This window comes from Taurulus bubalis, assembly GCF_910589615.1.
Source record: "Taurulus bubalis genome assembly, chromosome: 12".
In the NCBI taxonomy this organism is placed as follows: Eukaryota; Metazoa; Chordata; class Actinopteri; order Perciformes; family Cottidae; genus Taurulus; species Taurulus bubalis.
In genome coordinates, this window is record NC_136600.1 from 10,456,527 (window position 1) to 10,483,379 (window position 26,853).

Below are 26,853 nucleotides of genomic sequence, written 5' to 3' on the forward strand. Positions count from 1 at the left end.
AACGCGTCACATCTCTTATGCGGAAATGTATGCTCAGTTAGATACCCAGCATGCACCAATCCGATCATGTTTAGGCATAAAGGTTATAACTTTTGTGCCGAAAGACACTGTTTTTTGACTGAAACTCCTTCGTAACAGGCTTTGTTTTATTGTGATTTTTCTTGCAGATTATGATTCTTTAGGTCATTATCTTTACTCGGGACTCAAAAGGTTAGCATCTGAAATTGGGGGATTTTTCTCAAGCTAATTAAGAATGCTTCGCTTTTGCTTGAGATCGCAGGAAGAGGTGAACTTAAGTGACCTTTCATCCTCTAAGAGTAACTCAACACCTTCACGAAATCATGTCTTGGTTGAGCTCCAGCGGTTTAACTTCCAATCCCGCTGCTGTGACGTACAAGTGTGCTCACTCAGGACATCACAGGTGTGCGTGGTTATTGAGACTTTTTAACAATACAGTTTCCTTCTGGCGGCTCGGTTGTTTATCCTGTTAACACTGAAATACCACATAACAGTCTTACCAGACGGAGGTGGTGTTGGTGTCTCTCAGTCACACCACACTAACACATGTAACATGAACTGTATCACTGTAACACCGAGAACTGCACTGAGGCTGCCCTTCATGCCCCAGGGCACAGCGGGGGGGGGGGGGGCGGCGGCGGAGTCAGAATGGGTGAGAGGGAGGTCGAGAGTGACATTATTTATATATATATATATATATATATATATATATATATATATATATATATATATATATATATATGGGAGAGGCGGAGTGGGGGGGAGAAAACAACTTGGTTGCCGTGGTGTCAGCAGCACCCTGTAGGTTGGCTGGGAGCTGTGATTACTCACAATGTGTTTAATTAATAAGCCTGTGTGGAGACAGCGTGCTGTTCATCAGGCTTTCTGTCAATGCCTCTCCAGCCCAGGTTCAACCATGCTGCCACCTCCCGCACACAGCTTCTTGTATCCTATAGAAATGCACACGAGGGACACGCAAGGTGCAACTGCACTGTCGGAGACGTTGGTAAAGTTGGTTAATGAGGAAGAAGATGCTTTGAATATAAAGGCAAATAGTTGAATAACTTTATATGTTAGCATGATGTCCATTTAAACGGCACACTGTAGAGCTGCAACAGGAGCTCTTAAATGGGAGTAATTTGAGTAATTACGGCGAGGAGGCCGCAGTTTGAGGAGGAGAGAGCCACTTGAACTCAAGTAATGTGTTTCTGCCTTTCAGGATGCCTCCATTGCACATCGTTTCCATGTTATGAGGGAGAAGCATCCTGAGAAGTTCAACAGCAGGTACGTTTTTATTTTTTTTTCAGTACAGAAAAGTTAATGTGTTAAACCCAGAGGTTCCCAACTGTTCTTTCCTCATGGACCATACATCATAACGTTTCGCAATAGAAGTCACTCTTGCCAAACCTCCTGATTTTCCCAGAGGGGACTCTCTCCTTGTTTCGTACTGGGGTCACAAGACTTCCTTATATATCTACCGAAATATATTTATATATTTTTTTCCCTTTTCTTGCTCTAAACATGTCACTGGCATTGTACGGTGTGATAATAAACTTCTTAAAGTCTTCTCTGTCCGCCCAGACAACAATAACATCAAGCAGCTGAGCCATTGGAAGTATTGGTATCACGGGTTGGTAATACTGGAGGTTTGTCAATTTATTAAAACATTTTTAAAATTGCAATAATTTTTTGGAATTACGCTCTTATTTTGATGAACCATTTCTGAGACAGCAGGGATGCTACAAATTTACTGTACAAGCAAGGAGTCAATGCAGACTCGCTCTACACCACCCTGAATTGCATCATAAGAACTGAACTTAAAGATGGTACCCAGCCACTAGAAGGAAAAGTGCTCACTGAGCGCATCAGCCAATGTTCTCTAGCTCTCGGGTTTTCTCACTGGACATGCACATTAGTGCTTCTTCTATACAAATTTCACACTGGTATGACAAAGAATACATTCACTATATATACTTCATATACTTAGTTTTTCACGTTCGGTTGTGGTCAAATCTGCCCCAGAAAAGTTTGAGTTTCAGAGACTTTGTTATTGACTTTCTAAAGAATGACACAAAAATAAATAAGTAGTTCTACGCTGCAACAGCATTTTAATGTGAAATACTTAAAAATATATATTCTCAGGATTAAATACAGAATGATTCGCCCCTCTGGCATGAACTTGCGCCAATCTCAGTTTTAATTTATTCAGTCATTTATGTTTTTGCCACTGCTTGAGTATTTATTGTATTAGTACTCTCCATTTCTCTCTCTGTCTATCACTAACTAAAGGCTTTCAAACCAAGTGTCAATGGCACCACTGTGCTCTCAAACCCAATCTGTTCTAAAGAGTCCCTTGAACTTCTTTCTAATGGCCATCGGAGGGCGACTCCTCTGGTTTCAAAAATAAGTCTAGTTGTATAGAAGTCTATGCTTCATGTTTTACACCTGCATTCCCTCTACTGACCAGCATGGGGCGACTCCTCTGGTTGTATAGAAGTCTATAGAAAATGACTCTACTTCTCTCTTGATTTATTCCCTCAGTAAACATTGTGAACATGAATTTATGGTCTCAATCTCTAGTTTCACGTCTTCTTCAATACAGCATGATGTTCATTTCGTAAATTATGGTAAATTTAGAGTACAATAGACCAAGATGCTTCAAAACGTCAGTCCAAAAACCAATGGGTGACGTCACAATGACGACGTCCTTATACAGTCTGTGATCTGTACTAGTTATCATATTATGGACTCAGTTCAAAATCATTGTGAAATAAAACTTACCATATAAAACAAATTAGAATACAGATTGTGGATCATGAGTGTTCACAAGATATTTTATTAATAATTATGCTCATGAGGAAATCGTATTTTGAGAGCAGTGTCCAATGACTTTTTTTTAACACCTTCATTATTCTAGCTGCACCGGTTTTTGATTAAAAAAAACCTGCAGCTTTTAAGTAGAAGGGGAACATTACAGTCATTCCTCATTTATGTTTGTTGAGACACTGAGATCATTTAAAACATTTTCAGCAGATCAGAGTGGCCTCTGGAATCTAAAATCTTTCCTTTATGGCTGATGCTGGTTTTAGTCCATATAAAGGCCACGTTTAAGGTCCTGAGGCTTACTGACATTAATGTTATATCCTTTTTTTATTTTTAAACTAAAGCCGTGACGGACATATGTCTCCATTTTAAAAAAAGGTAAAAGAAGATGCTAAACAAACCCTGCAGAGCCTCTGCAGACCTCTGGAGCTCAGCGTGACGAATGGACCGGCTTCTTATTTAGCATTTGTGATTACCTCAAGGAGATGCGTTCACCTTTGAAGATGAACAAATGTGGCATCTATTTTTCCATCAATATTTAACGTCCCCCCCCCATACGTCTCCACTAGTGCCAGGGAGTAATTGCAGGCCTAATTGAATTTGCTTGGCTAGTTTGACATCACGGATCAGTCAGACTGATGACACACGGCCTCCTAATAATCCCATTTGTACTCATTATCATATTTTACCCGGGTCTTAGTACAACATTTAGCCAACTATCCCTCTAGCTGCTTGTTGCCCGATCATGCCGATATGCCGGCTGAAATGGGCCAAAAGGGAAGCGGAGGGGGGTTTCAGTCGTATAATGGTTACCGATGGTTACGGGGGAAGGGCCTACTGTATAGATATTGACTCAGGATTTTCAGATTTAAACAAAGAGGGTGTCGGGTAGTCTTCGTGTTATTGTTCTTCCCCATTTTTTCCTGCTTCAGTATTGTTTGTCCGCCACTTTCCAGATCCACACACACGACTGCATCTCTGTTGTTTTACCCTCCGTTTTCAGCCTTTTGTGAAAAATGAATTAGATATTTTAAGAAAATGATTCCGTCTGTTATTTGAATTCAATTAATAATTCAGGAGGGGGAATGGGTTTAGGATCTCTCTATTACACACTATCCTTTGCCAATTCAATAATGCATGATTATAGTTTTTCAAGGTAGCATGGATTTTGTTGGATTTGTCCAAAGGGCTTGTGTCCATAGGAAGCGGATTGCAGTCGTTTTCCTCCAGCTCGAAGCTCAATCTGAGGAACTTCAGTGACAATGGAGGTTCTACTTCAATTGTAGCTGCAATAAGTATTCTTTTGTCAGGAATCAATGAAAGAAATAATGTTTTTGATGAGGTTTTGTCAAGCACCATGAAACTCACTTATACATAAACGTATACTGGGAGCTTTCAGTCCAAAAATAAGCAACACTGATATTCAATCTTTTCCATAACAGGCCAATAGATACAGACTTAACCAATATTAATAAAAAAAACAATGCTGACAATAATAAAAATCATAATGCCACTTTGCAAATCAGACTTGCAAAATTATGGAAATTGAATCAACAACATAGCACAACAAATATGAAAAATAAGTTTTCAATTAGATTAGAAGTGAAAAATATAATATATTCAGTTCAGAAATTGTGGGATTATCCTGCATCTTTATTATCTTTTCACAAAGAAAACACACAGAACAGAGTCTTCACATTTGATTTTACACCAGAACAAATTATATTTAACATCTTTTTAACAGTTACTCAACCTCCCCTGCTCCTTTTACAGATGAGGAACTTAATTTATTGACACTAAACCAGGTTAATTTGATCATATTTGTAACGTAAAATTTGAATATCTATTTTTTTCAATGTTTCAAAGACAAACTGGTAGTATTACAGGAGATTATTTTCTAAGGTAACAGGGGGGGAAGTGAAAATAACTATTACTACTACTACTACTAAGTACAACATGTTTTTATTAATTTCTTAATTAAAATAATGATATATTTTAGTTGGGATTCTTACATTAAATTAATTTCAGGATAAATCATCTACATTATACACTCTTTCCAGCCCTAAAGAGATCCGCCTGAGTCTGACAATCTCTGCACCGTACAATTATTTTAATGACCCCTGTCGGTTGTAGAGATTACTAGAAGTGCTGTCAACAAAAAAAATGTAATATTGTATTGAATAAGCAGCATCTTGGCATCTTTTTAATGGATTAAAAATACTTATTTTTATTGCTGTTGCATAGCTTTTTGAAGCCTTTTCCTTTCTCTGGAACAGAATTCAAAGTCAAAATAAATAGGTTTCTAAACATGTACGATTTCAGAACTTGGAAAAAGCAAAATGTCAAATTTGTAATTATTGGATTTTTAATATCTGACAGGAGTAATGGCTTTTCACTTCTCATATGTACCAAATCTATACATTTTGTCACCAGTTTGACCTTTGAAATAAACATAATATTTAATAAGCTTTAATTACCAGCCAAACAACATCACGTCGCTTTTGTTAAACATGAAATGAGGGGATTTTGTTGATGAAATGTGGGGGTCATATCTCCCCCCTCTTCATTTCTCTTGTTCTATCCATCTTCTGTATTTGCACCTTGGGGTGATTACCAGGGCGAAGGTGTGAAGATTTGACACTCGGCAGATAGATTCATTTACTGCCACTGCCGGACCTGGAGGTGATAATGAGGTTGAGGATTAAAAGCAGACAATCAGTCGGCCCGTGACGAGGGCTGCGCCACCTCCTCCCCCGCCGCCTCTCCTCCAGCACCGCCTTGTTAAAATATACTACTCCCTTTTTCACCCCCTTTTTTTTGCTGATCTCCCATGTAATTACACACTAATCTTTGACTCTGAAGGGGAGGGAGGGAGGGAGAGAGAGGGGGAGAGAGATGCTGTTATACAGTGTCATTATTATATACTTACATCTTTTATTTGCCCTCTGATGTTCACTTACTGCATTGACCAATTCTCAGTTTTAACATAGAGTCCTCTGGTGTTCTCCATGATGCCATTTCAAATGTCTGCCCACCGCTAAGTTTTTGGGATTGTTTTTTTACTCTACACTGTAACTTATATCCAATATATATTAGTGACACTAATTTGCAGTAAAAAAAGAGATTGCATTATGATGTATACAAAATCACAGTATATATTTCCCCAAAACAATCAAGTGAAGTATTTTACTTTCTTTCATGAGTGTAGGTCTGGTTTTTATTGAGCAGGACCAGTGCAGTGCCAGTTTGGGGTGTTGGCACTCAGTGTGGGACAGTTTGTTTTCTATGTTTGTGTGAACAATTATGGTCTGGTTGATGTACTTGACATGAAATGCCAATACTCTTTAAGGAGACTCAAACCAAATTTAGAGGCCGAATGCTCTTCAACCTCCAGCATAGTTTGATAGCTTTCTGCCAAGCAGTGGCACAACAGCAACATGATGAATTGAAGCAACCCATTTGCCAGATGAGAACATCGATGTTGGGCGGTTCTGCAAACTCTCCCGCAATGCACTCCAATTTATTTTAAGACCATCGCCAATGTTTAAAAGCACCATGGTGTGGTTACAGTTGGGGAAAGATGGAGGCCATGTAGCCGAATGGTCATGGTGCGTAGCGTGTATCTTCAAGAGCTAAAAGAGGTTTAGACCAAAACCGTAATAAATCTGCTAATATTATCCAAAAATAGAAGTTAAAATGTTAGTATCTCTATACACGGCTCTAAATACAAATGTATAGGTTGTTAAATATGGAGGGGCAGCAAGTAAGCATAAACATGTTATGATATTAATAGCCATGTCTTCATTTAAAAGGTATAAACCCAAATGTATTCTCTGCGAATTAATATTGTGGCTACATTCTATGTCCTATCAATCATATGTTGCTAACTTTTAATAACGGTAACAATCAAATCCTGACTGTCTCCTGTGCCAGGGTGCAAATTACGTTGCGATGATACTAATTCACGTGAGATCTGTGAGGGGAAAGCACTCTGATTTGGGACGTTTCGGCTGCAGCGTGAAAGCTGTCGTGACTTCACCTGCAATGTTTGTTTATTCCGTGGCATCATCAATCACGGCGCCTTGATGTTCCCATGATATTTGCTCTGCGTACCTGGATCTATTTTTGGGTCCCGAGACATCTAACACCGTCACGACGCTCCTCCAGAGCCGCTCTGCCCCCGTGCGCCCACAGGCTCTCGCTGTGCTGTGTAACCATCCTGAGTTAACCTTTCCCGAAGGCACAGGGAAGCCCAGGCATGGAGCACTCTTTAGCATAATGAGTATGTTCATCAAAGCCCTGCCATGTGCTGGATGGGGGCCGCCGGAATCACCAACACACTCAAACACCGACACAGCTTGTGTGTGTGTGTGTGTGTGTGTGTGTGTGTGTGCGTGTGCGTGTGCTTGTGCTTCCTGCTGAGCTGGGAACGGGGCCACAGGTGATGGCGCTCTAAATTACATGTGCACACACTCATTTGGGCAACACACACGCGCATGCACGGTAGACCTCAGTAGTGGCCGCCCTCGGACCTCATTTGAGGATGAAATCGTTTATGTGACCAAAGTGTCATCTATAATTAATGACCACTTGTGTGTAATTTAGAGGGATCTCACCTGTGGCCCTGTCCCCAGCACAGTGGACACGCACACACACACACACACACACACACACACACACACACACACACACACACACACACACACACACACACACACCACATAAACTCAAGTAAAGACTCTGCATACTACATAGTACATACATACAGTAGATGGGCTGAGCAATATGGAACAAATTATAATATTACGGTTAATTTACAGGTTTGTCCTTATAATGATGAACTGAAGATGATGTTTAATAGATATAAAAATATATATGTTTTACAGGCCTCATGGTTCACTTGCATCTACATATCCAACATCCAGATTCAGATTAGATTCTGAATCTCATTCCAACTCTTAAACACTCTTAAATCACAGATTGTGATTTGAAACAAAAGCACTTGTTGAGGTTTAGGGAAAAAATTTAACATTCTGCAAAATACGGAAAAACATACAAACATCACTGATGTTATTTTGGGACACAAACATTGTTCTCTTGGTTGAACGTTGTGTTTGCCAATCAAATTAGTTAATGTTAGAAATATTTGCAAGTGTAAAGGTTTGGTTTCAGAAGTATTTTGTAAAGAAAATCAGGTTGTCCATTTACAATATACTGTTCATAAAAAGTGGATGTAGTCAGCAATTTCATTTGTGGAGTGTCTTGAGGGCTCGACTTTGGCATTTTGGCTGTTGCCATCTTTTTCTTTTTTTTGCAACAACAACCTGTCATCAAATCAATCGCCTTGTAGCCCCGCCCTAAAGCATACCCAGCTTTAAGGTCTATTTTACTCCAATTGGACCATAATTTACTAAATAAACATGATGTGTTGAAGACTTGAAGCTAAAGATTGAGACCATAAACTCATGTTTACAATGTTTACTGAGGGAATAAATCAAGAGAGAAGTATTTTTCTTATAAACTTCTATACAACCAGAAGAGTCGCCCCCTGATGGACACTAGAAAGATTGCAACTTTAAGGCACTTAGCATTGACTTCACTCTTCAGACCTGTAGTCGCCCGCCTGATATGTCCCCAACAACCACCACCAAGAAGATGGAGAAGACTGTATGTTACCTGCAGAGGTGTCAAGTAACGAAGTACAAATACTTCGTTACCTTAAGTAGAAATTTTGGGTATCTATACTTTACTGGAGTATTTATTTTTCAGACGACTTTTTACTTCTACTCCTTACATTTTCACGCAAATATCTGTACTTTCTACTCCCTACATTTTAAAAATAGCCTCGTTACTATTTCATTTTGGTTTGTTTTCACTCCGGCTTGTCATCGTTCAAAAACACACACACAAAACCTCTCCGTCCCGTTGCCCAAAGATACGTGCGCGCGCACACAGGTGAGCGCTGAGCGGACAGAGAGCATCGAAAAATATGTCACGTGAAAAGTAGACCGCTATATCTGCGTTTTAAACGCTCCCAGGGTGAAGATGCAACAGCAGCTCTCCTGTGAGGAGCAGCGGAGTTCTCCTCGCACCGGAGCAGCTCTCTGAACCCGGAGCAGCTCTCCTGCTCCAGGTGAAACGAGCCACGGTGCTTGTGTCTTCTACCAACAGTGAGCTGCTGGCTTCACATATTACAAAAGTACAAAGTACACGGATATAAAACTAAGTCATTAATAAATACATGGACAAATGCCTGTACTTTCGGGTAAATGGTTACGGTACGCCGTTAACAGGTTAAAAGGCGCGATTTGACGCGACGCCGTGAGCTCCGTGATGTCGTCTTTTCTTGCTGTTGCATTTCTCAAAATAAAAAAACAGATCTAAGCTCAATATTGAGCATGAATTGAGAGAGGCCGTATCAAATCTACAACCCCGCTTATAACATATGTGTCAAGGAAAGCAGGTCACTGCAGCCACTAATACTGATACAACATGATGGTTCACATATCTGCACTCATTCTGTTTTGTTTGGCAAAAAAAATTAAAAGCTTATTGGTTTCCACAATGAGCTATTTAGTAGTAACTAAATATGAGTAATTTTTTGCACAGATAGAACTTACACAAAACATTGTCTGATGGGGCAATCTGATTTACTTGAAAGTGATTGCAATTTTCTTTATTCTGTTATTTATAAAAGCACAGATGAGTCACACAATTATGTTATTTACAGAAAAAGTTTGAGAACCACAGCTTTAAGTGTTTGTGTCGGAGTCGCCGCCGCCGCCTACTTTGCACTATTACAATACTTATATGCAACTAGTTATCATGTCTTCCGCTCCATGAAACGCATGTTAATGCTCAGTAGTACACATATGGTACTTTAATGTATTTGCATTGTAATAAAATGTGATCATTTTAAATGGGTATATATGCAGCTGAAACGGGTAGACTAGTGCATCCCACATTTTTCAACATAACATTTTAAAACATTATAGTCAATATGGCCTTTATAAAAATGATTGTTTTGGGGGAGGTGGGGTAGTGCACTATAGGCCCCTGAGACGCGGCTTAAGAGTTTGTCCTTAATGGAAAAAAAACATTCCCCTTACATTACTTTTACTTTTATACTTTTAAGTAGTTTTTAAACCAGTACTTTTACACTTTTACTTAAGTAAAAAGCTTGAGTCGATACTTCAACTTTTACAGAAGTATTTTTAAACCCTAGTATCTATACTTCTACATGAGTAATGAATGTGAATACTTTTGACACCTCTGGTTTCCTGAGAGGCAGAAAACAACTGGTGCAAGAGAATTTCTCTCTCCTTGATTTTTGGCCCGCTGGACATTAAGAAGACATTGTTTAGAGAGATTGTAGTGAGTAGATCACACAGAATTTTGAGCTCTTGTGTTGCACCTTGGCTCGCTGAACGAGCTACCAAACAAAAAGTGCACTGCTGACATAGCAGTTGGCTAGTCAGATGTATCAAATGTAACTTCAAATGTCAAGAATGGAAGATGTGAAGTGTTGAGATTTATACTGCAAGTTTGTTTCCAAGATGATGCATTTCACAAACGCATATTTCAGAAAGACATATCATCAAATAAACATGAAAATCAGTTTGGCACAATTGTTGACAGCAAACAGCGATGACATTCATAATTTCAGCTAGAGCACAAGTATGCTAAACTGTTCCCTTCTCACTCATAATGCTACATGCTGCTCCAACGTGGAGCAATGGTGGGAGAATGAACGACCGGGTTCTATTCAGGAGACGACTCTCAAAAGCTAAAGGGGAATGATTACCGACTCGGTTGCACTTTCACTCTAGAAACACAATAGGGTAGAAGTAAGTTCCCCCCCGCAGATGTTGCTGGAGGTGTCAGACCTTCGATAAACGCACAAAGCCTTGTAAACAATATGAAATCATTAATTAACAGCATGGCTTTGTTAAGTTCATTTCAGGTGTCTTAACAGTTCCCCGACAGTATCCCAAATGAGATTCTGTTTCATTTATATTTTTATTTTATTACAGTACTTGTTTTAAATTGTTCAACAGCCATGTTAACAACACAGACGTGTTGAAATATATTACTGGAATAGCTTTGACATTCAAAAAACAAAATATCTGTACAATGGAAGTAGTAGTTGTTGCGTTAAACCACACTACATTTATCCCTGATGATGTTACCATTAACCCTTAATGTAAAAAAAAAGCCAATTTGTTTCCATATAACATCATATGCACTGTCACCAAATAGCTGCAAGTGAAACACTGTATGCAAAACTAAATCATGTGTAAAAGAAAGCATATCAGTTAACTTCTAAGTCATTTTTTCAGTTCAAGTTCTCTTATTTGAGCCTAAAGATGTTGGATATTTTATACCAATATCTGTAGTTTTAGTATAACAAAAAAGCTCCTTGGAATCATTGCAGTGCAACTGACAGAAATACATTTTTCAAACCGCTCGCTGCGTCTCTGAAGGCAAGACGATGCAACTCGGGTCATTTCTCAAACTGCCAGTCGGAGTCGGAGCGCTCCAGGCGGTGTCATGTTAAACAAAACAGTGCATTGATGCAATGCACAAAGAGTTGGTTATGTCAATGCGATATTTATCACCTCTGATCAAGAAGAAATTAGTGTGAAAATAAGGTCGTAGATCATCATGGGTTAGATTAAGTGTCAGAGGGGAAGAAAATCAATGGCTCTGCGCTGGGCAGTGTGGCCGGTAGAAAGTGCATCTAAAGGTGCTCGTGGCCTCAGGGCAGCGGCGCTGCAGTGAAGCTCATCGTCTCCGACATCCTTTAATACGAAGTGACCAACCAGCGGATGGTTGACGAACAAGGGTGTTTCGATTCAGGCCGCTTGAGCTGCATTTGTCTTTCTCTCGCTCGCTTGACTCTCTTTCTCGGTGTTAGATGTTTTTCTGAACCAGTTTGTGTTTTCTTTTTTTCTTTCCTCGGCCACACAGTTTGTATACGTCCTCTTCTTTCAGTTTTGTTTCACGATTTGTTTTGTGCAAACAAACGACACCTCAGCAGCGCTGGAAACCTGAGACTCTGTTTTTCTTTCGGTGTGCCAGCTGTGACTACAACAGCTGATCTCACATGAACACCGCTAAAGTTATTATTGCAGTACACTTTGCATTGATACACTGCAGGTACAATCACAGCAGAGACCTATTGTGGCTACTCAGAGGATTAAAACCTGCTACGCACTTACTACTGAAAACACAATTTGAATACATTAAAGGAACCTCTGAGATGTTCATGGAAATGGGCCCATTGTGTTCACATTTATTGCACTTATCGTAAAGGCCTCCTAATATACCTTTAAAGTATCATCTTACTCAAGTGGACTCCCTATTAATCCAAGCCCATGCTGGCCACTGTTGAAGACGCTCCTCACAGTCAGTCCGTCAGAGGAGTCCAGTCGACAGATAACAAACGGCAGTCAGATCAAGCCGATGAGATGCTCCTAATTACCTAATGAACACGGACACAAGGTGATTTGTTGCCATGGTGCGCTTGTTAGGTTAAGTGGTGGGAATCGACAGGATGGTCAGATGTTGTCTTACTGTATCTGTTCTTACAGTGTGTCTCTTTAGTGTCCTTTGGTTCTGCTATACTTTGAAAAAACCCAGAGATGTAGCCATGCTGTAGCATTTGAGGGGAAACTGGAGCTTTAAAATTAATATGAAATAGGTAATTCTTTACAGGAAGATTATTGGCAAAAATTGAATGTAATAATCATAACTGTTTCCATTCGTGTACGATCCCCTCAAACTACGAATCGTTGTGTTTTTAGAGTGAGCCCTTCATCTACACAGGGAGCAGGTCCTCTTCAGGGAGTCCCCCATGTTGCACCGCAATGTTTCTACAGTAGCCCATAATGGTCAACTGAGAGCTTTTCTAATCTTTGCGTTACCTGGCCGTTGTTCTCCGAGATGCTTGGAAAGGGAGAGGTAAGCTTAGGGGTATCCCTCACCACGAGATGCCACTAAATCTTGCACACTACTCCTATGAAGTAAAATCATCGCAAATAGCAGCTCGGAGACCGCAGTATTTTTCCATGAAGAAATATAAAAAAAATTAAAAACAAGATATTGTCATTCTGATTCCACACCTTGGAAAAGCCGGGTGCCTTTGTTACCCACAATGCAACTGAACGTTGGAGATTCTGACAGCTCGCGAAATGTGTATCTCCTCCACAAACTCCAGTTATGTCTTGCTTTCTTCTCATTTCTCATTCCCTGTCCTCACATTCATAAAGTGGAAACTGCATTTGGGATAGGTGGACTTTTTTTTTAAACTGTCAACTATTACAGATGCGCCTTCACCTGAGCCTATGGCGCCTAGAGAGAATCCACGCCTTTTCACATCCACCTTTCACCTCTAAAACTCAGCTTCAACGCAGCAATAACAACGAGTCTGTGCATCCAGAACATTCCTTGTATTGTATCTGGCTTCATTCTCCGACCACTCGTTTTGAATATGCCTTTCAAAGTGGCCACCTTCATTTGTTTGTTTGCAAAATTGCCCAGGCCTGTGTTCACGTGTTCTCTTGGGTTTGAATACTGAGCTTGCAGAGTGATTAGGATGACGATGATGATGATGCTGGGGAAGATGTAGGGGTGTGTTGTTGTGGAAAGCCTCTCAGCGTGGCCCTGTCGCCCTCCTGCCTCTTCCCACCTCCCTCTGCTCCCATCCCTCTTCTATTGACCATGTTGCACGTTATAAATCAACTGTGAGTTGGGCTACCTTGCAAGTACCCTAATGAAAGCTCATTTATAAAGTGGCTAAATGGTCCTGACAAAAGTCCTAATGAGGAAATCAATAATTCAGTGATTGTTACTCTTCTTATACTAATACGTTCCTCTTGTAGCGCTTTGATTCCAGCTACGAGAAGGCCATTTTTTACCCCGTTCAGTTCTGCGTGTCAGCACTGTTGTAGTCTTTTTTTTTTTTTTTCGGCCTTGAAGCTTTTTGATGAATTGCGTGCTGTTGTCTGTTGTTTCTTGGAAATTTTAAAAGGCTTTTGCGATCCATAGGACGGCGTGACGCCGGTTCAACGCTCCGATGCTGCTTCCTGTGACGCACATCGTGATTTCCGTGACAATCGCATTTGCTCTTTCTACCTTCTCTACTTATCTACTCTAGGGCCATAAGACTTTATTCTTTTTGTTTTCAAATATATCTTGGCATTAGCCTTGGTAGCTACGTTCCAAGCCTGGTCTAGCTTAGCCTGAAGCTAATGCAACCTCGCTAGGTTTGACAGCAAGCAGGCCTGTTGGTGATAGCACTGGCATAGCCTCAGCTGCAGAGTCATAGAAATAGAACAGCAACACTGTTTTCTGTGGTCTGTAGAACAAAATAAAATGGCAATTGTTGTCAGTTGTTATGGGGACAACATGTATCAGTAGGGCCCTAAAGTTTGGTCACAACTCTCCAGAAAGGGTAATGTAAGGCAGAATGGTGGGTCAAAAAACCTGAAAGTTGCCTGATAAACCATGTGCTTCAGTTTGTTGCACGAGACAGAAAGTATGTATTTTTGTAGTAATGGGCGTTCGGAATCATGGGATATTTTGCAGGATAAATGACGTCAGACATGACAATGACGTCAGGTCTATGGTCGAATGGGACAATTTTTTTGACTTATGGGATTTTTGGAATAATGGGTCATTGTAACAATGGGCAAAATCTAAATCCATAACTGAACTTGTGCAGTTGACCAATTATGAATATTTAAAAAATTGTTCCCTTTCATTTTTTAAGTTAAATTGATGCATTGTGCTCATGCATCATTGTAAGATAAATAATAACCTCATGCTGGCTGAAAAGTTAAATCCGCTGCCCTCAAATACTTTTAAAATGTGACATTGTCCGTCTTTAATTCCACATGATTCGTTATTTTATTTTTGGGGCTCTGTAAGATGTCTTTTGACACGATGAGCCTGAATTCCAAGATACACAGACCGCTGTAACATTACTAATAAGAAATAAAAACAATATAATACAGGTGCAAAGAATAATCAATACACTGATACAAAAAGAAGACATTTTATTTGTGTAGTCATGAGGATATAATGTACCATAGCAGCATGCGAACAGATGGTGACTCACCCCTGCAAGGTCATTGATCATCATCCTCAGCGGCGGGAGTGTGTGTGCTCTAGGAAGCCCGGGGAGCAGCACCCCAGTCCTCCGTTAATTGCAGGGGCAGTTAGATTACCCTCTTGCACCCCTCACTGGGCCTTAATGTTGGGCATGGGTACCCACTGGTGACCCCATGCGCTCCCTCAGATGCCTCTTTAACTGGCTTTAGATTCATCATTATGCTTCAATATGTGATTAATGAGCCACATTATGCATTCTTTGGAGATTAATGACTGTGTGATTTTGGTCAGTGGTAAACAATAGAGGTGTATTTCCTGTGTAGCTCAGAGGATCCTCTTTTCAAGCATGAATCAAACACCTTTACAGAGTGGTCTCTTTTCCACAAGCTCAGCATATAAAAGACTGGAGACAGAAGAGAACTATGACTGAACACGCTTCAGATTTTGATGTGGGGAAAAACACTCCTATGTTTCCTCTCTATTCTTTATCCCTTTGCAGTTCCTGTTGTCTTGTTTCTTTCAGAACAAAGAATAAGCTGTGGTACTTTGAGTTCGGCACTTCGGAAACCTTTTCGGCCACATGTAAGAAGCTCCACGACTTTCTGGAGGTTGAGGTAAATCAAACCATATTTTCTGGTATTTTCTTTTAGCCCTGTCGAAAAGTAAAACGAAAGAGAAACCAAAAGTCACAGCTTTTATGTGCTCTGTTATGTGAATCCCTAGCAATCACACATTCTGTTATTGTCATTATCATATTCTGTGTTTGTATTTGATACAAACAATTTGCACATAAATTCAGATGAATTCTCAGATATAAGAATAATGGTGCTTGTGAAAAAAAGTGATGTGTGAAGGCTATCTGTGCACCTCCCCACGCGCTTCTTACTGAACATCAGTTCAACATACAGGTAATTAGCCCTACATGACCCTGCTGTGTGTGATATTGAGTGATAATGAAGACGGTGTCCATACAATTCATCTTCCCCCTTCTCCGAGCTATCCACGGAGTGCCGAGGTCGTCATTAATTAGTCCTTGATAAGTACCCACAGTACCGGAGGAGGTAGGAAGATCCATACTGATATATAATCCACTATCTAGCGTTATACTGCCCTTTGTCAGCTTAATCAGATCAAATTGACAAGAGGAATGGTGGTATACACAGACTCAGGTTAAGCGCCCAAATAAAGAAAGAGAGGACTCATCCTGATTCTGTCAAACCCCTTTCTAAGAGACAGATTCGGGTGTAGGCTCAGCCGAAGAGAAATATTCAGACTGAGATCGAGTGGAGCTCAAATAGAGATGCATGGTCAGGATCAGACAGAGAAACAAGTATATGTTCAAAGCATTGGACAGAAACACATATTTTGGTTTAGGCTTGAAGAGAAAAAAAGATTTAGGTTCAGTTCAGCCAGAAACACAGATTTAGTTTCAAGCTCAAACTGGACTAAGTTCAATCAGAAGTTGTTTTTGTTGTAATATGAACTCTGCACACAACATGTGATTGTCCATGACATTTTTTCACCTGGTGACAATACTCTATTTGGTTTCGGCGAGGGGTGAGAGTTACGTAACCGGTTCGTAATTGGGTCATCAACAACCAAGTATCTTGTCACTCCTTAATGATTTCAGTGTTGTCCCTTACCAACAGAGTCCCAGAGTCAACTCTCGAGTTGGATGTCAATGATCCCTCTTCTTCACCCTTCTTAAAGTTTCTTCTTTTCTGGTTTTGCATCAGCAGCACGATAGAGACGTCATCAACACACCTACTCTTCTGCGGTGAATCGTCTGGACAATGAGCTCTATTCAAACATGGGCTAAATCGGACATTACACACACTTGTGTTTTGCCTCTTTTTTTTCTCCTTTCTAAAAGTGCGATGGTGTAACGTTGGACCTCAGCAGCATCTCCCTAGAAGGCATTGCCATTCTAAACATTCCCAGCATGCACGGCGGCTCCAACCTTTGGGGCGAGAGCAAGAAGAGGAGGGGTAACCGCAAGGGGGCCAAAAAGAGCCAAGACAAGAGGACACCAGTACTCGACCCGAAGGAGCTCATGTTTGCAGTTCAAGGTAGCTTTGACAGCATAAAAATTAATACATTAATGACTGTTCTGGTTGTCTGTTGGTATTAATCCAGCTGTCACTGCAGAAGGAACCCCATCAGAGCACACAGCCATCCGAAAACCCAATAAGAGATATAACATAATGGAAAATACCACTTTGTGTTGTTTTAGTTTGAAAACAGTATTCATGTTTTTAGCCACGTTAGCAGCATGGGTCTTGGGATGGTACGGTTGGCTTTTCATTTAGCTCCAACAACAGGTCAAAGATTTCACTTACCCTGTAAAATATCTTAATGTATGGAGTGCCATTAAAACCTTTGAACACTCACGGTACCCAGATTACTTTTTAACTGAACTAAAGCTAAACTCAGCTACACGGTAAACATCACTAAGTTAACGGTGTCATTGTGATGTTAGGATTTAGCTCACAAAACTCTTCATCTCGTTTTAAACAGAAAATCTTTTCAAGATGTGTGTTTAAAAGTCAGAAAGCTCGACACACGGTGGGGTATTTGGCAAATCAGCACGTCAAATAGTATAAGGGGGCTTTTTTGCCTGAAGCCCACATCTACAGTCTGTGTCCTTGCTCCTATCAGACAGATCAAAGCCTAAACTTTCAACCAAACTTTTCCAGAGTGCATGAATATTTCACCGATGACAAGGTGAATCATAGCTAGCAGGTTTTGTTTGCAAAGAAGAGGTACAATCATGTCACTGTTTGGAACTGTCACTTGTGTATTAATGGTTTGTGTAGGCTCCAGTAGACAGGCTCAGTTAATAGGAGCGGACTGTCGGGGGGTGTTAGGCATTCCCTTGAATCCATTTACGTCAAAAGGAAGCCCGTCAATGGGAATATATGAATGAATGAAGCAGAATGAGTCAGCTGCTCTGTGATAACTGTTGAAATGGTGATATCAAAATAACCACAATTGTTGTTGAAGAAGGATTCCAAAACCAGTATGCAAAGATATTAATATCACCATGCAAAAAATAACTTCACATTTAGTACATTCATGGTCCCCAGATGACTTGTCCTGGTACGTTTTGGTGCCCCTGACTTTTCATGTAGCCTTGGTCGATGCCTAACCATAACCATTCAAGGTTGACGTCTAACCTTAACAATTAAAATTTTAAAAAGTTCCTCCAAGTTTTGGAGAATTGCAACCCGACAACAACATTTTAGTTTAAGATTGAGAGTTCCTCAAAAGTTGACATTTTGGAAAAATGGCATTGAATGCAAAATTAGAAGCCACCTGACTAGACTCCTTCTAATTCAGGATAAATGAAAATGACAAACATACATGCATAAATGTATTTTTCTTCTCAGAAATAGGATGGAGTTCTAACTCCTGCCCACTCAGGTGATGCACAGTATGTTGTTTCGTGGTGAGATGGTGGTTTGGTATTCTGGGATGTGGTGGATGTTGCAGTGTTTGGCTTGAAACATGGTGAGTCAGTGAGGATTTCCAGACATGGCTGCTAGTGATCCTTTTTGAGATGGTTCACTGGTCAGAACATGTCTGGTGGGTGGAAATCTATCAAGCTTCATTATTTTTTTTTTCCTGATGAGATTCAAATTTTTTTTGGGGGGGGGATTTCAGAAGCCGTTGCACCTACAAAGTAAAGCTAGTTAGAATCTGTAAATATATGAGAAATTAGTCCCTAATATACAGTAGCACCATGCACTGTACCTGTTGAGGGAAAAGGTGTTCTGTGTTGTAAAGTACTGTAAATCACAGCAGTTTAAGAAAGTTGAAAAAAACTAATATCAACCAAAACAAAACCGACTATCTTCTTACAAGTGCTGCTGCATGCTGGGATGCTTGTAACTTCTAAATGGGACGATGCGAGTGTTAGATGAAGGTGCAGTGTGGCCCAGACTGTGAGGGTGATAGTTGATCAATTCAAAGCCCAACTTTACGACAATGAACACTCCATTAATCCCTCAGTTAAAATCAATCAGTGTGAATTAAAAAGTGAAAAGGGGGGGCCACCGGCTGAACCTGGAAAGGCACTTAGTGTGAGCGGAGAGGGTGCCACTACGTCTAAGTCTGTTTGTGCCTGTTTATTGATGTGTGTGCGTGTGCGTGGATGCCCTTGTGAAAGGTGCCCTCAAGGTGAGCCGCCTAACTTGTCAGATCAAGAGACTGACGTATTTAGAGGTAAACACAGGAGTGCATTAGCCCAGAGGGGCACCGCAGAGCACGATGCACGGATCAAACTGTTGGCAGGGACTAGTGTGTGTGTGTGTGTGTGTGTGTGCGTGTGCGTGGATGGGCGGCTGCAGAATAAAAAAATAAAAAACTCTGACCTTTCGGGAGCTGTTAAATCGTCCCGCTGGTGACGCCAGGAGACAAGCCCCTCAGGTGGAAGGGAATGGCTGCGGAGTGAATTATTTAGAATGGGACTGAGGTTTTTGCAGGGGGGTCCATGCGTGGGTGGAAGGGCTGATGCCTGGGACTGATGCCCCACGACAAGACCCATGAAGCTTTCATTGGTGGGTCGGCCTCCTCCTCCTCTCCCCCGCCCCGCCATTCCTCTTTAGTTTTATTTCAGCTGATCGGCTGCTGGTCCTGCTCTGCTCCCTCCCTGTTGCTCATGTGTCATCACGCAGCCATCGTCCTCGACAGGTAGTTGTTTGACAGTGACAAGGATGCCATTTCTTATCCCACACACTCTTGACGGGAAGAAACGGCTGCTGAGATTAAAGCCACAGCGCATGCTTTTGTGAACCTCCTATATGGGCTCTCATTCACACGACTCTTTCTCTGATTCTGCGTCGTCACCTTCAGCACCTGTTTGTTTATCGCAGTCAAATATTGCCTTCAACACTTCACATAATGTTGATTGTCGGTTGGGTAAGGGGGTGTTTCTGTTTATATTTGGCCTCAGGCTGCTTGTGTGTTAATATTTCAACATCCTTCTTGTGTAAACAGTATTCCATTCCTCTCCCAGTTTGTCTTGAGGAAGTAAACACAACAGTTTCTTCTAAATTTGGTCCCCCTTTTGATTATTGTTCAAGGTATGTCATTCGCACCGCTAATAAAATAAATAATGGGTGTTGATTCAAAATGGAAAGGGGACGGGGGGTTATGTAGATTGCTATTTTGGTTGGTAGGCACATTTTTGCCCATTGTCAAACTATTCCTTTAGACAACATGTTGTTTGTGATTGTAAATGGTGTGTTTGCATTAGTATTTTATTCAAATATATTTATATTTATTGAACATTTGAATTGCTATTGCTGGAATACCACAATCATATAATAATGGCCACTGGTTCCACACGATCTGTTTGATATCTGACGAAAGGCTAGATGCAGAAACGTGTCAGCTTATTTTAAGGTCTAACATAACTATGCCATTACAAAAAAGACATTTTAATCTTTTAAGAGAGAGAGCCTTGGAGTTTTCTTTTCATATTTATTCAAGAAACTCCTCAAACCAGGAGTCCAGGAAACGCTCCGACACAATTTTCTCCCAAATAGTTGTAATCTAAGTTAGGATTGGTATAAACATTTAGTTTACCCAAAACATGCAGGTCAAACATGTGTTCAAGTGTTTTTATGAAACATCCGGTTGAACCAAGTGGCTTCTGGCCTCGTTATATTCAGAGAGGCTTGATGGTCTTTCCGACCGCACGCACTCTTGGGAATAATATCTTTTGTAGCCCAAGGCAACAAGACACCCCTATCGCTATGGCTACGCTGTCCATCACACGTGCCGGCACGCGGGCCCGTGTGAGCCGTCTGCATCAACGTGAGAAGTCACAAACGGGGGGAAGGGGCTTTAAAGCCCGGCGTCGGCAGGTCAACCTGCTGGGCATGTACACACACGCCTCCACTCCAACCCTGGAAAGCACCGCACTCACGGCCCCGGCGCCGAGATCGTGGCGGACGCGTGTCCATCACGGCGCCGACAGTTCAGACACCGCAGCTCAGCGGCGGGCGACAACACCTCACGACTACAGCGGCATTACCCACGACACTCCTTCAGGAAACCAACGCGGCCGATGACAGCGAGCTGACTTGGCTCGCACACACCCAGCGGCTAAAAAAATGGGTTCTTAAATTTCAATTAGTGTGTCAGTGAGCTCCCGGCAGCGAGGCAGCAGCTTCCTAATGTGTGGAGGGACGAGTCGGTGGAGAGTCGGAGGCAGAGCGGGCCCCTGGAACAGATGGGCCCTGCGTGACACTGGGCTTCCAGCAGGGGCAAAAATCAATGCTCATAACAGCAAAACAGAGAGAAATTAATAATTATAATGTCACAAGATCGCTTTGCATTGCCGGTGCGATCTAATTAATGGCGGTTTTGTTTGTAGCTTGTTGTTCTTTTTGCCTTTTCTCTTTTATGTTAAATGATATCATGTTCTTCTCTCTTTCCTTCTCTTTTCTCCCTCACCCCTCCTCTCCCTCACTGTGGAACTCGGCAACATTCATGAGCAAGATTGAACGTACATTTTATTCCACCATCAATTTAACCATTTTAGCATATGTTCCTGCATAAAACGCTATAAAGCAACAGCTATGATTTTACTAAAAATGCCACAAAAGTTGTGGGATTTTTCCTTTTTCACACAACAGCAGCTGTTAAATAACCGCAGCCAGTTCTCCAGTTTGCCTCCATGACAGGTGCAGGTTTGTTTACAGATCTGTTCTTTGTGTCTTAGACCTGTCGGACCAGCTGCTGGAGGTGGTGGGGCTGGAAGGAGCCATGGAGATGGGTCAGATCTACACCGGCCTGAAGAGCGCTGGGCGGCGCCTGGCCCAGTGCTCCTCCGTGACCATCAGGTCAGCGTTTAGCCCGACCCTAACTCTCCTTTTTAGTCGTGATGTGTTGTCTTTCTTGTTGGCATCTTTGCTCGAATTTGTTAGCATTAGGTTACCATCACCAATCTTTTGGCGTGGAGATAAAAAAAAGTCTGCAGTTTAATAATAATACTAAATGTTATTTATGTTGCACCTTTCAAACGGGCAGCAGGTCAAAGTGAAGAAACTATAATAAATCAAAACAAACCGATAGAAACATCTTATATATTTAAGCATTAGAATATTAGACAGTGGTCACTACCTGTTAGTTGAACATTAGGTTACCTGGTGCAATTGAGATTTTTGTTTTTTAGTATTTTCCTTTTTTATTGTGACGTGTTTTCGTCACTGGCAGAACCAGTAAATCCCTCCCGATGCAGATTGACGGGGAACCCTGGATGCAGACTCCCTGCACGGTGAGTAATTAAAGGTTTCTAACATCTTCCATGTTGTGCGTCATCTAGTGTGATCCACTCGTGTAGCTACACTGTTGATGTGAGGTGTACTGAGTAGTATTTTCACTGCATCACTGCAGAGAGAGGAATTCTCCATGAAAAACGTGGTTTATCAGCTGGTTTTCTCACTTGGTCGTCTATTTCGACTGATTAGAGCTCCTGATGTTGTTGTTGATTTATTTCGCCTCCTCGATCCACTGATAACGGCAATTACATTGGAATGAATTGAAATAAGTTAGTTTCAAATGTGTCCGAGCCTTCAGGGGTGGAGTTTGGTGACCTCAGGTGATGTTCATCTTCAACAGCTCCACTTCTGCTCTGCTTGAACCTCAGCAGAAGACTATTCAGCCAGAATAACTGAAATCACCTGTGTGGCATATATCCAGAACCCTTACAGACACTTCAGATTGTGTACTGTACGTCTTGTATTAGGAATAAGACCTTTGAAAATGATTAAGATGTTTGACATGCACCATAATTGACATCATTACAAAGGCAATGCTGGAGTTTACCCCAGTTGCTTATAGTTTCTGGGCAGGTTGATATCGTAAATATATATATATATATATATATATATATATATATATATATATATATGTATATGTATATGTGTATGTGTATATGTGTATGTATATGTATATATGTGTATGTATATATATGAATATGTGTGTATATTTATATAATACATATACACATATATGTATGTATGTATGTAAGGTCGGAAAATATCAATCTAGTGCCGTCTGTTCCTTCCATTTGTACGACAGATCATTACTTTGTGCATTAAGTTATAACAAATATGTAATGACGCAAGTCTTCTCCTAATTTGCTCACCGTCTGCATCTCATGTGCGCCGACAAGTGTTTGCCCTCCATCCAAGTTGTTCATTTTCCAAAGTGAAATTCCTCAGTTTGCGTTGATTAGGGTTGTGTTTAGTTTTAATTACAACACCACTGCAGATGAAGTGCTGCTGAGATTTACATATGGATTGCTCAGGCAAAGCAACAACAAAAAAAAGGAGAGGAAAAACAGTGCATGACAAAACGAGTAGCCCGTAAGTGCTCTTGTATCTGCTGGCACAATTCCACGCAGCAAAGTTAGGATCTGACGATCCATAATTGTGCTGCGATGATTTCCACGGCGAGTTATTTATACTGTACGTCGGAGCTGAATTTAAATCAGTCGACCTGTTAAATCCATATAAAAACACCACAGTTCAAATGGGATGTTAACCCACTAATTATTAACCACAACAACTATGCAAATGCATCTCAGTTCCTCCGCGTGCATAACATATTTAACACATCCAAACATTTGCATTTCCAAGTGACATATGACATGTATCACTGTCTTTTTGATAACTGGGTCTGAAATAACTGCTGAAATCTGAAATATAAAAATTTATTTTAATATATAATTATTATATATGTTTATGTTATATTTATTTATTTCAAAAGCTCTTAGTTTCCTTAGTTTAGCTGATTGATGACAAGAGGAAGAACCATACATAGATAATTTGTTCTAATTGTTATTAATTTCTAAGAGCCACATTGCCCTGTATCTGGGGCTCTGAATATATAGATGCTTGATGTTGCATGTTTAAAACAGAGCTCAGTTATCCTCCAAATGCATTTCAGGTATTCCTTTAGTTCCTTGTCAGCGACCTTTGTCTTCCCTAAAAAGGTTATAATGTGTTTGTATTTTGTAATGCACATCAGAAGCATCCAGCTCAATCACGTTTAATGATAGCAGAAAGCCAGCCAAAGCTGGTAATTACTACGGAGTCAGAGTGCAAGTACAATAAATGGCAGCTTTCCTTTGAAGTGAATGTGGTCCCTTTAATGCAGATGGCAGCGCTTCCTCTCCCCATTACTGCGTTTAGACTCATACTGCAACATAATAATGAACTATGTGCTTGATATGAAAACCCTTGATGGTTGATATTTGTTGTTCCATTGCTCTACAAATTCAACCTTCGATAGAAATGGCATCATTGTTGGGAAACAGGATATTGTTAGATATTATACCCATAAAGACGTACTTTATCATAATCCAGCATAATGTTCCCATAAATTCAGAAACGTGAACCCCAGGGATTCTCAAAGTTGACACATTAAGGACCAAACAGGCCCCATTTGACAAGAACCCATATGGACCCATTGTTGTGGATGCATGCCTGACTTGCGTCCTGTGGATAGATGGCAATGGGTAAAATGAAAAACTTTTGTTTAATTCACCTTTTTTTTGGTTTTGCCCAAATTAGGGCGCTTCCTCATTGCGGCAATTTCTTACTGAAGTTTTGTAGAAGAATTGCGATCACTTTGCTTAGAATCTCTAGTTTATCATCATTTACTCCCCCCCCCCCAAAAAAAAAAAACTGTTTTCAAGCTTCTATCTACTATCTAGCAGACAGACAGACAAGAGGTTGGTTCAATGCACAGATGAACTAATATTTATAAATGTCAACCTTTGTCTAACTGTCTGGCGGTGAGAGTAATTACAAACATTCTGGGCCCGAACAGCAATTGTACCAATAAGCTTTGCTACTTTTGTATTTTCCTCATAGCCGAGCCATCTCACACTGAGACACTCCAAAGTCATGTAAAACCATCTATCACTCTATCACCAGTGTAGGCTAATGAACATTGCCAAATATTATTTATTTTTTTATGCTAGCGCTAAACTGAAATAAGGAATACATTTGGTGTTTGAAGCCAAAAGGAATGATCAGGGCAGCGTAAGGTGCTCCAAAAGACTGAATATTCATTACATCCAGCACTTTCACATTACAGGGTGTATAGTGTTGTAGAAAATGGAGCCTTTATCCAAAGGGCAGCACTCAGAGTCAAAAGACCCTTGACAAGACATAAACCACCTTTTGATATTTTTGTTCTGTATAAGTGGACAAAGGACATGGGAAGGTTTGACCCAACCATTGTGAATACTTTTACAGGATTTTTTTTCTTTTTGGCACCAAACTAAATGAGGCAATGGATATTCAGGAGTGTATGCACCATAAACCTGGCTGAATAATAAGTAATAATAAGTAAGAAAGCAGACACATCCAAAAATGACAGAAATTATTGTTTGATTAAATAATATTCGGCACTCATAATGTTGATTATCTTCTTGATGAATTGTGTGAGAAAAACAGAAAACAATGAAAAAGACCCATGAGCAAAGTGACAACTTTGTTTTGTCTGACCAACAATCCAAACCTAAATATATTCAACTTACCATTATACAAAACAAAGAAAAACACTTCAAATCTTTACATTTCCGAATCTTAATGAATTACTTAAATCATAAATTGATTCTCAAAATCGATTAGTGCTAATATAATCAAAGGAAGAGGGGGTCTGAGATGGTACGCTGACATCAGCTCACTCATTTCCTTTCCTTACATATCTTTGTGTCCTGTAATGCAGCAACTTAACCTCCGCCTCTTCGCTTCCCTCCAACACCAGATTGAGATCGTCCACAAGAACCAGGCCCCCATGCTGATCGGACCGCCGCAATGCCGGAGCTTCTTCTCCTCCGTCATCAGACGAACGCGCACCGAGAGCAAAGACTGATCGGTTCAAGACCTTTTCGAGTCCTCACAACTACCTGTAGGGCAGCGGCCACAAGTTGATCATCACTCGCCCCTGTTAGTGAAGGGGGGTCTTTGATGCCCGTTGACAGCCCAGAGCAACGTAGCAAACCGTAGGTGCAGTGTGTATCGCCGGTAGCGTGGAGACGTCACCGAGAAGCCTGGATTTTGACGTGGAACGAGGGGTGTTTAGGAGCGGCGCTTCGACCTACAGTGTGTAGAGTACCGTAGTTTAGCTCCAAAAATACTGAAGCTATTTCGGGAGGTCCAATTTTTCGACTAGTGTTTTTATTTTAGCTGTTGTGATCTGTGCCACGTGGGGGGGGAGAAAAAACTCAGATGAATGTGTTTTTGTGATATGATGTATTTATTTATTTATTCATATTTTGCTGCTATTGATGTTTTTTTTTAACTGTTTTTTTTTTGCATTTGCATACCCCATGATGCATGATGGACAGTGAAAGAGGTTGCTGCTGTTGAAGCTGACATATCTGGAGCTTTCAGCTGATCTTTCCCAAGTGTTTAGTAAGTTTGCTCAGCATTTCTTCAGCGCTTCACTCGTGGAAGGCTTCAAGTCGTGAAAAGACAGAGAATCACTTCTGCTTTCTTCTTAATGGTTCCTGCAAGTCATCCTTGTCATGTTTTGATCTGCCGTGTTGCTGCTCCGTCAGTGGAAAGATTCGGAATGATTATTGATCCTCATGAAAAATGCATGACACTCTTTGTTTTACGTCGCACGAGAGATTTTCCAGACAGTTTTACCAATTGTGTGCACACTTTCTGTTGCATGAGTGACCGAGATCTGTTTTGACACTTGTGGAAATTGATCGTTTTTTGAATCTACGTCTTCAGTGCTCCTCGGTTTAAACCATATCATACTTTACAAAATGGTTGCATTTTTATGGGATCCTGTATTTTTTTCTGAACAGGTACTTAGGTCCTTTTAAAGTAAAAAAGCAGTAGAAAAAAAGGTCTCGTTCAA

General features: G+C 40.7%; 1 protein-coding gene across 2 annotated transcripts in view; it reads left to right on the forward strand.

Annotated features, from left to right (window-relative positions):
* dgkb (diacylglycerol kinase, beta) overlaps positions 1-25,854 on the forward strand; it is a gene marked incomplete at both ends in the record, with an annotated part of 74,221 nt that extends 48,367 nt beyond the window's left edge. For both annotated transcript variants that reach the window (XM_079227697.1, XM_079227698.1), the window contains 6 exons: positions 1,238-1,302; positions 15,479-15,569; positions 16,829-17,024; positions 21,686-21,806; positions 22,180-22,240; positions 25,747-25,854. In XM_079227697.1, coding sequence (XP_079083823.1) covers positions 1,238-1,302; positions 15,479-15,569; positions 16,829-17,024; positions 21,686-21,806; positions 22,180-22,240; positions 25,747-25,854 — 642 coding nt within the window. The remainder of the gene's footprint in view (positions 1-1,237; positions 1,303-15,478; positions 15,570-16,828; positions 17,025-21,685; positions 21,807-22,179; positions 22,241-25,746) is intronic.
* Between the last annotated feature and the right edge of the window lie 999 nt (positions 25,855-26,853).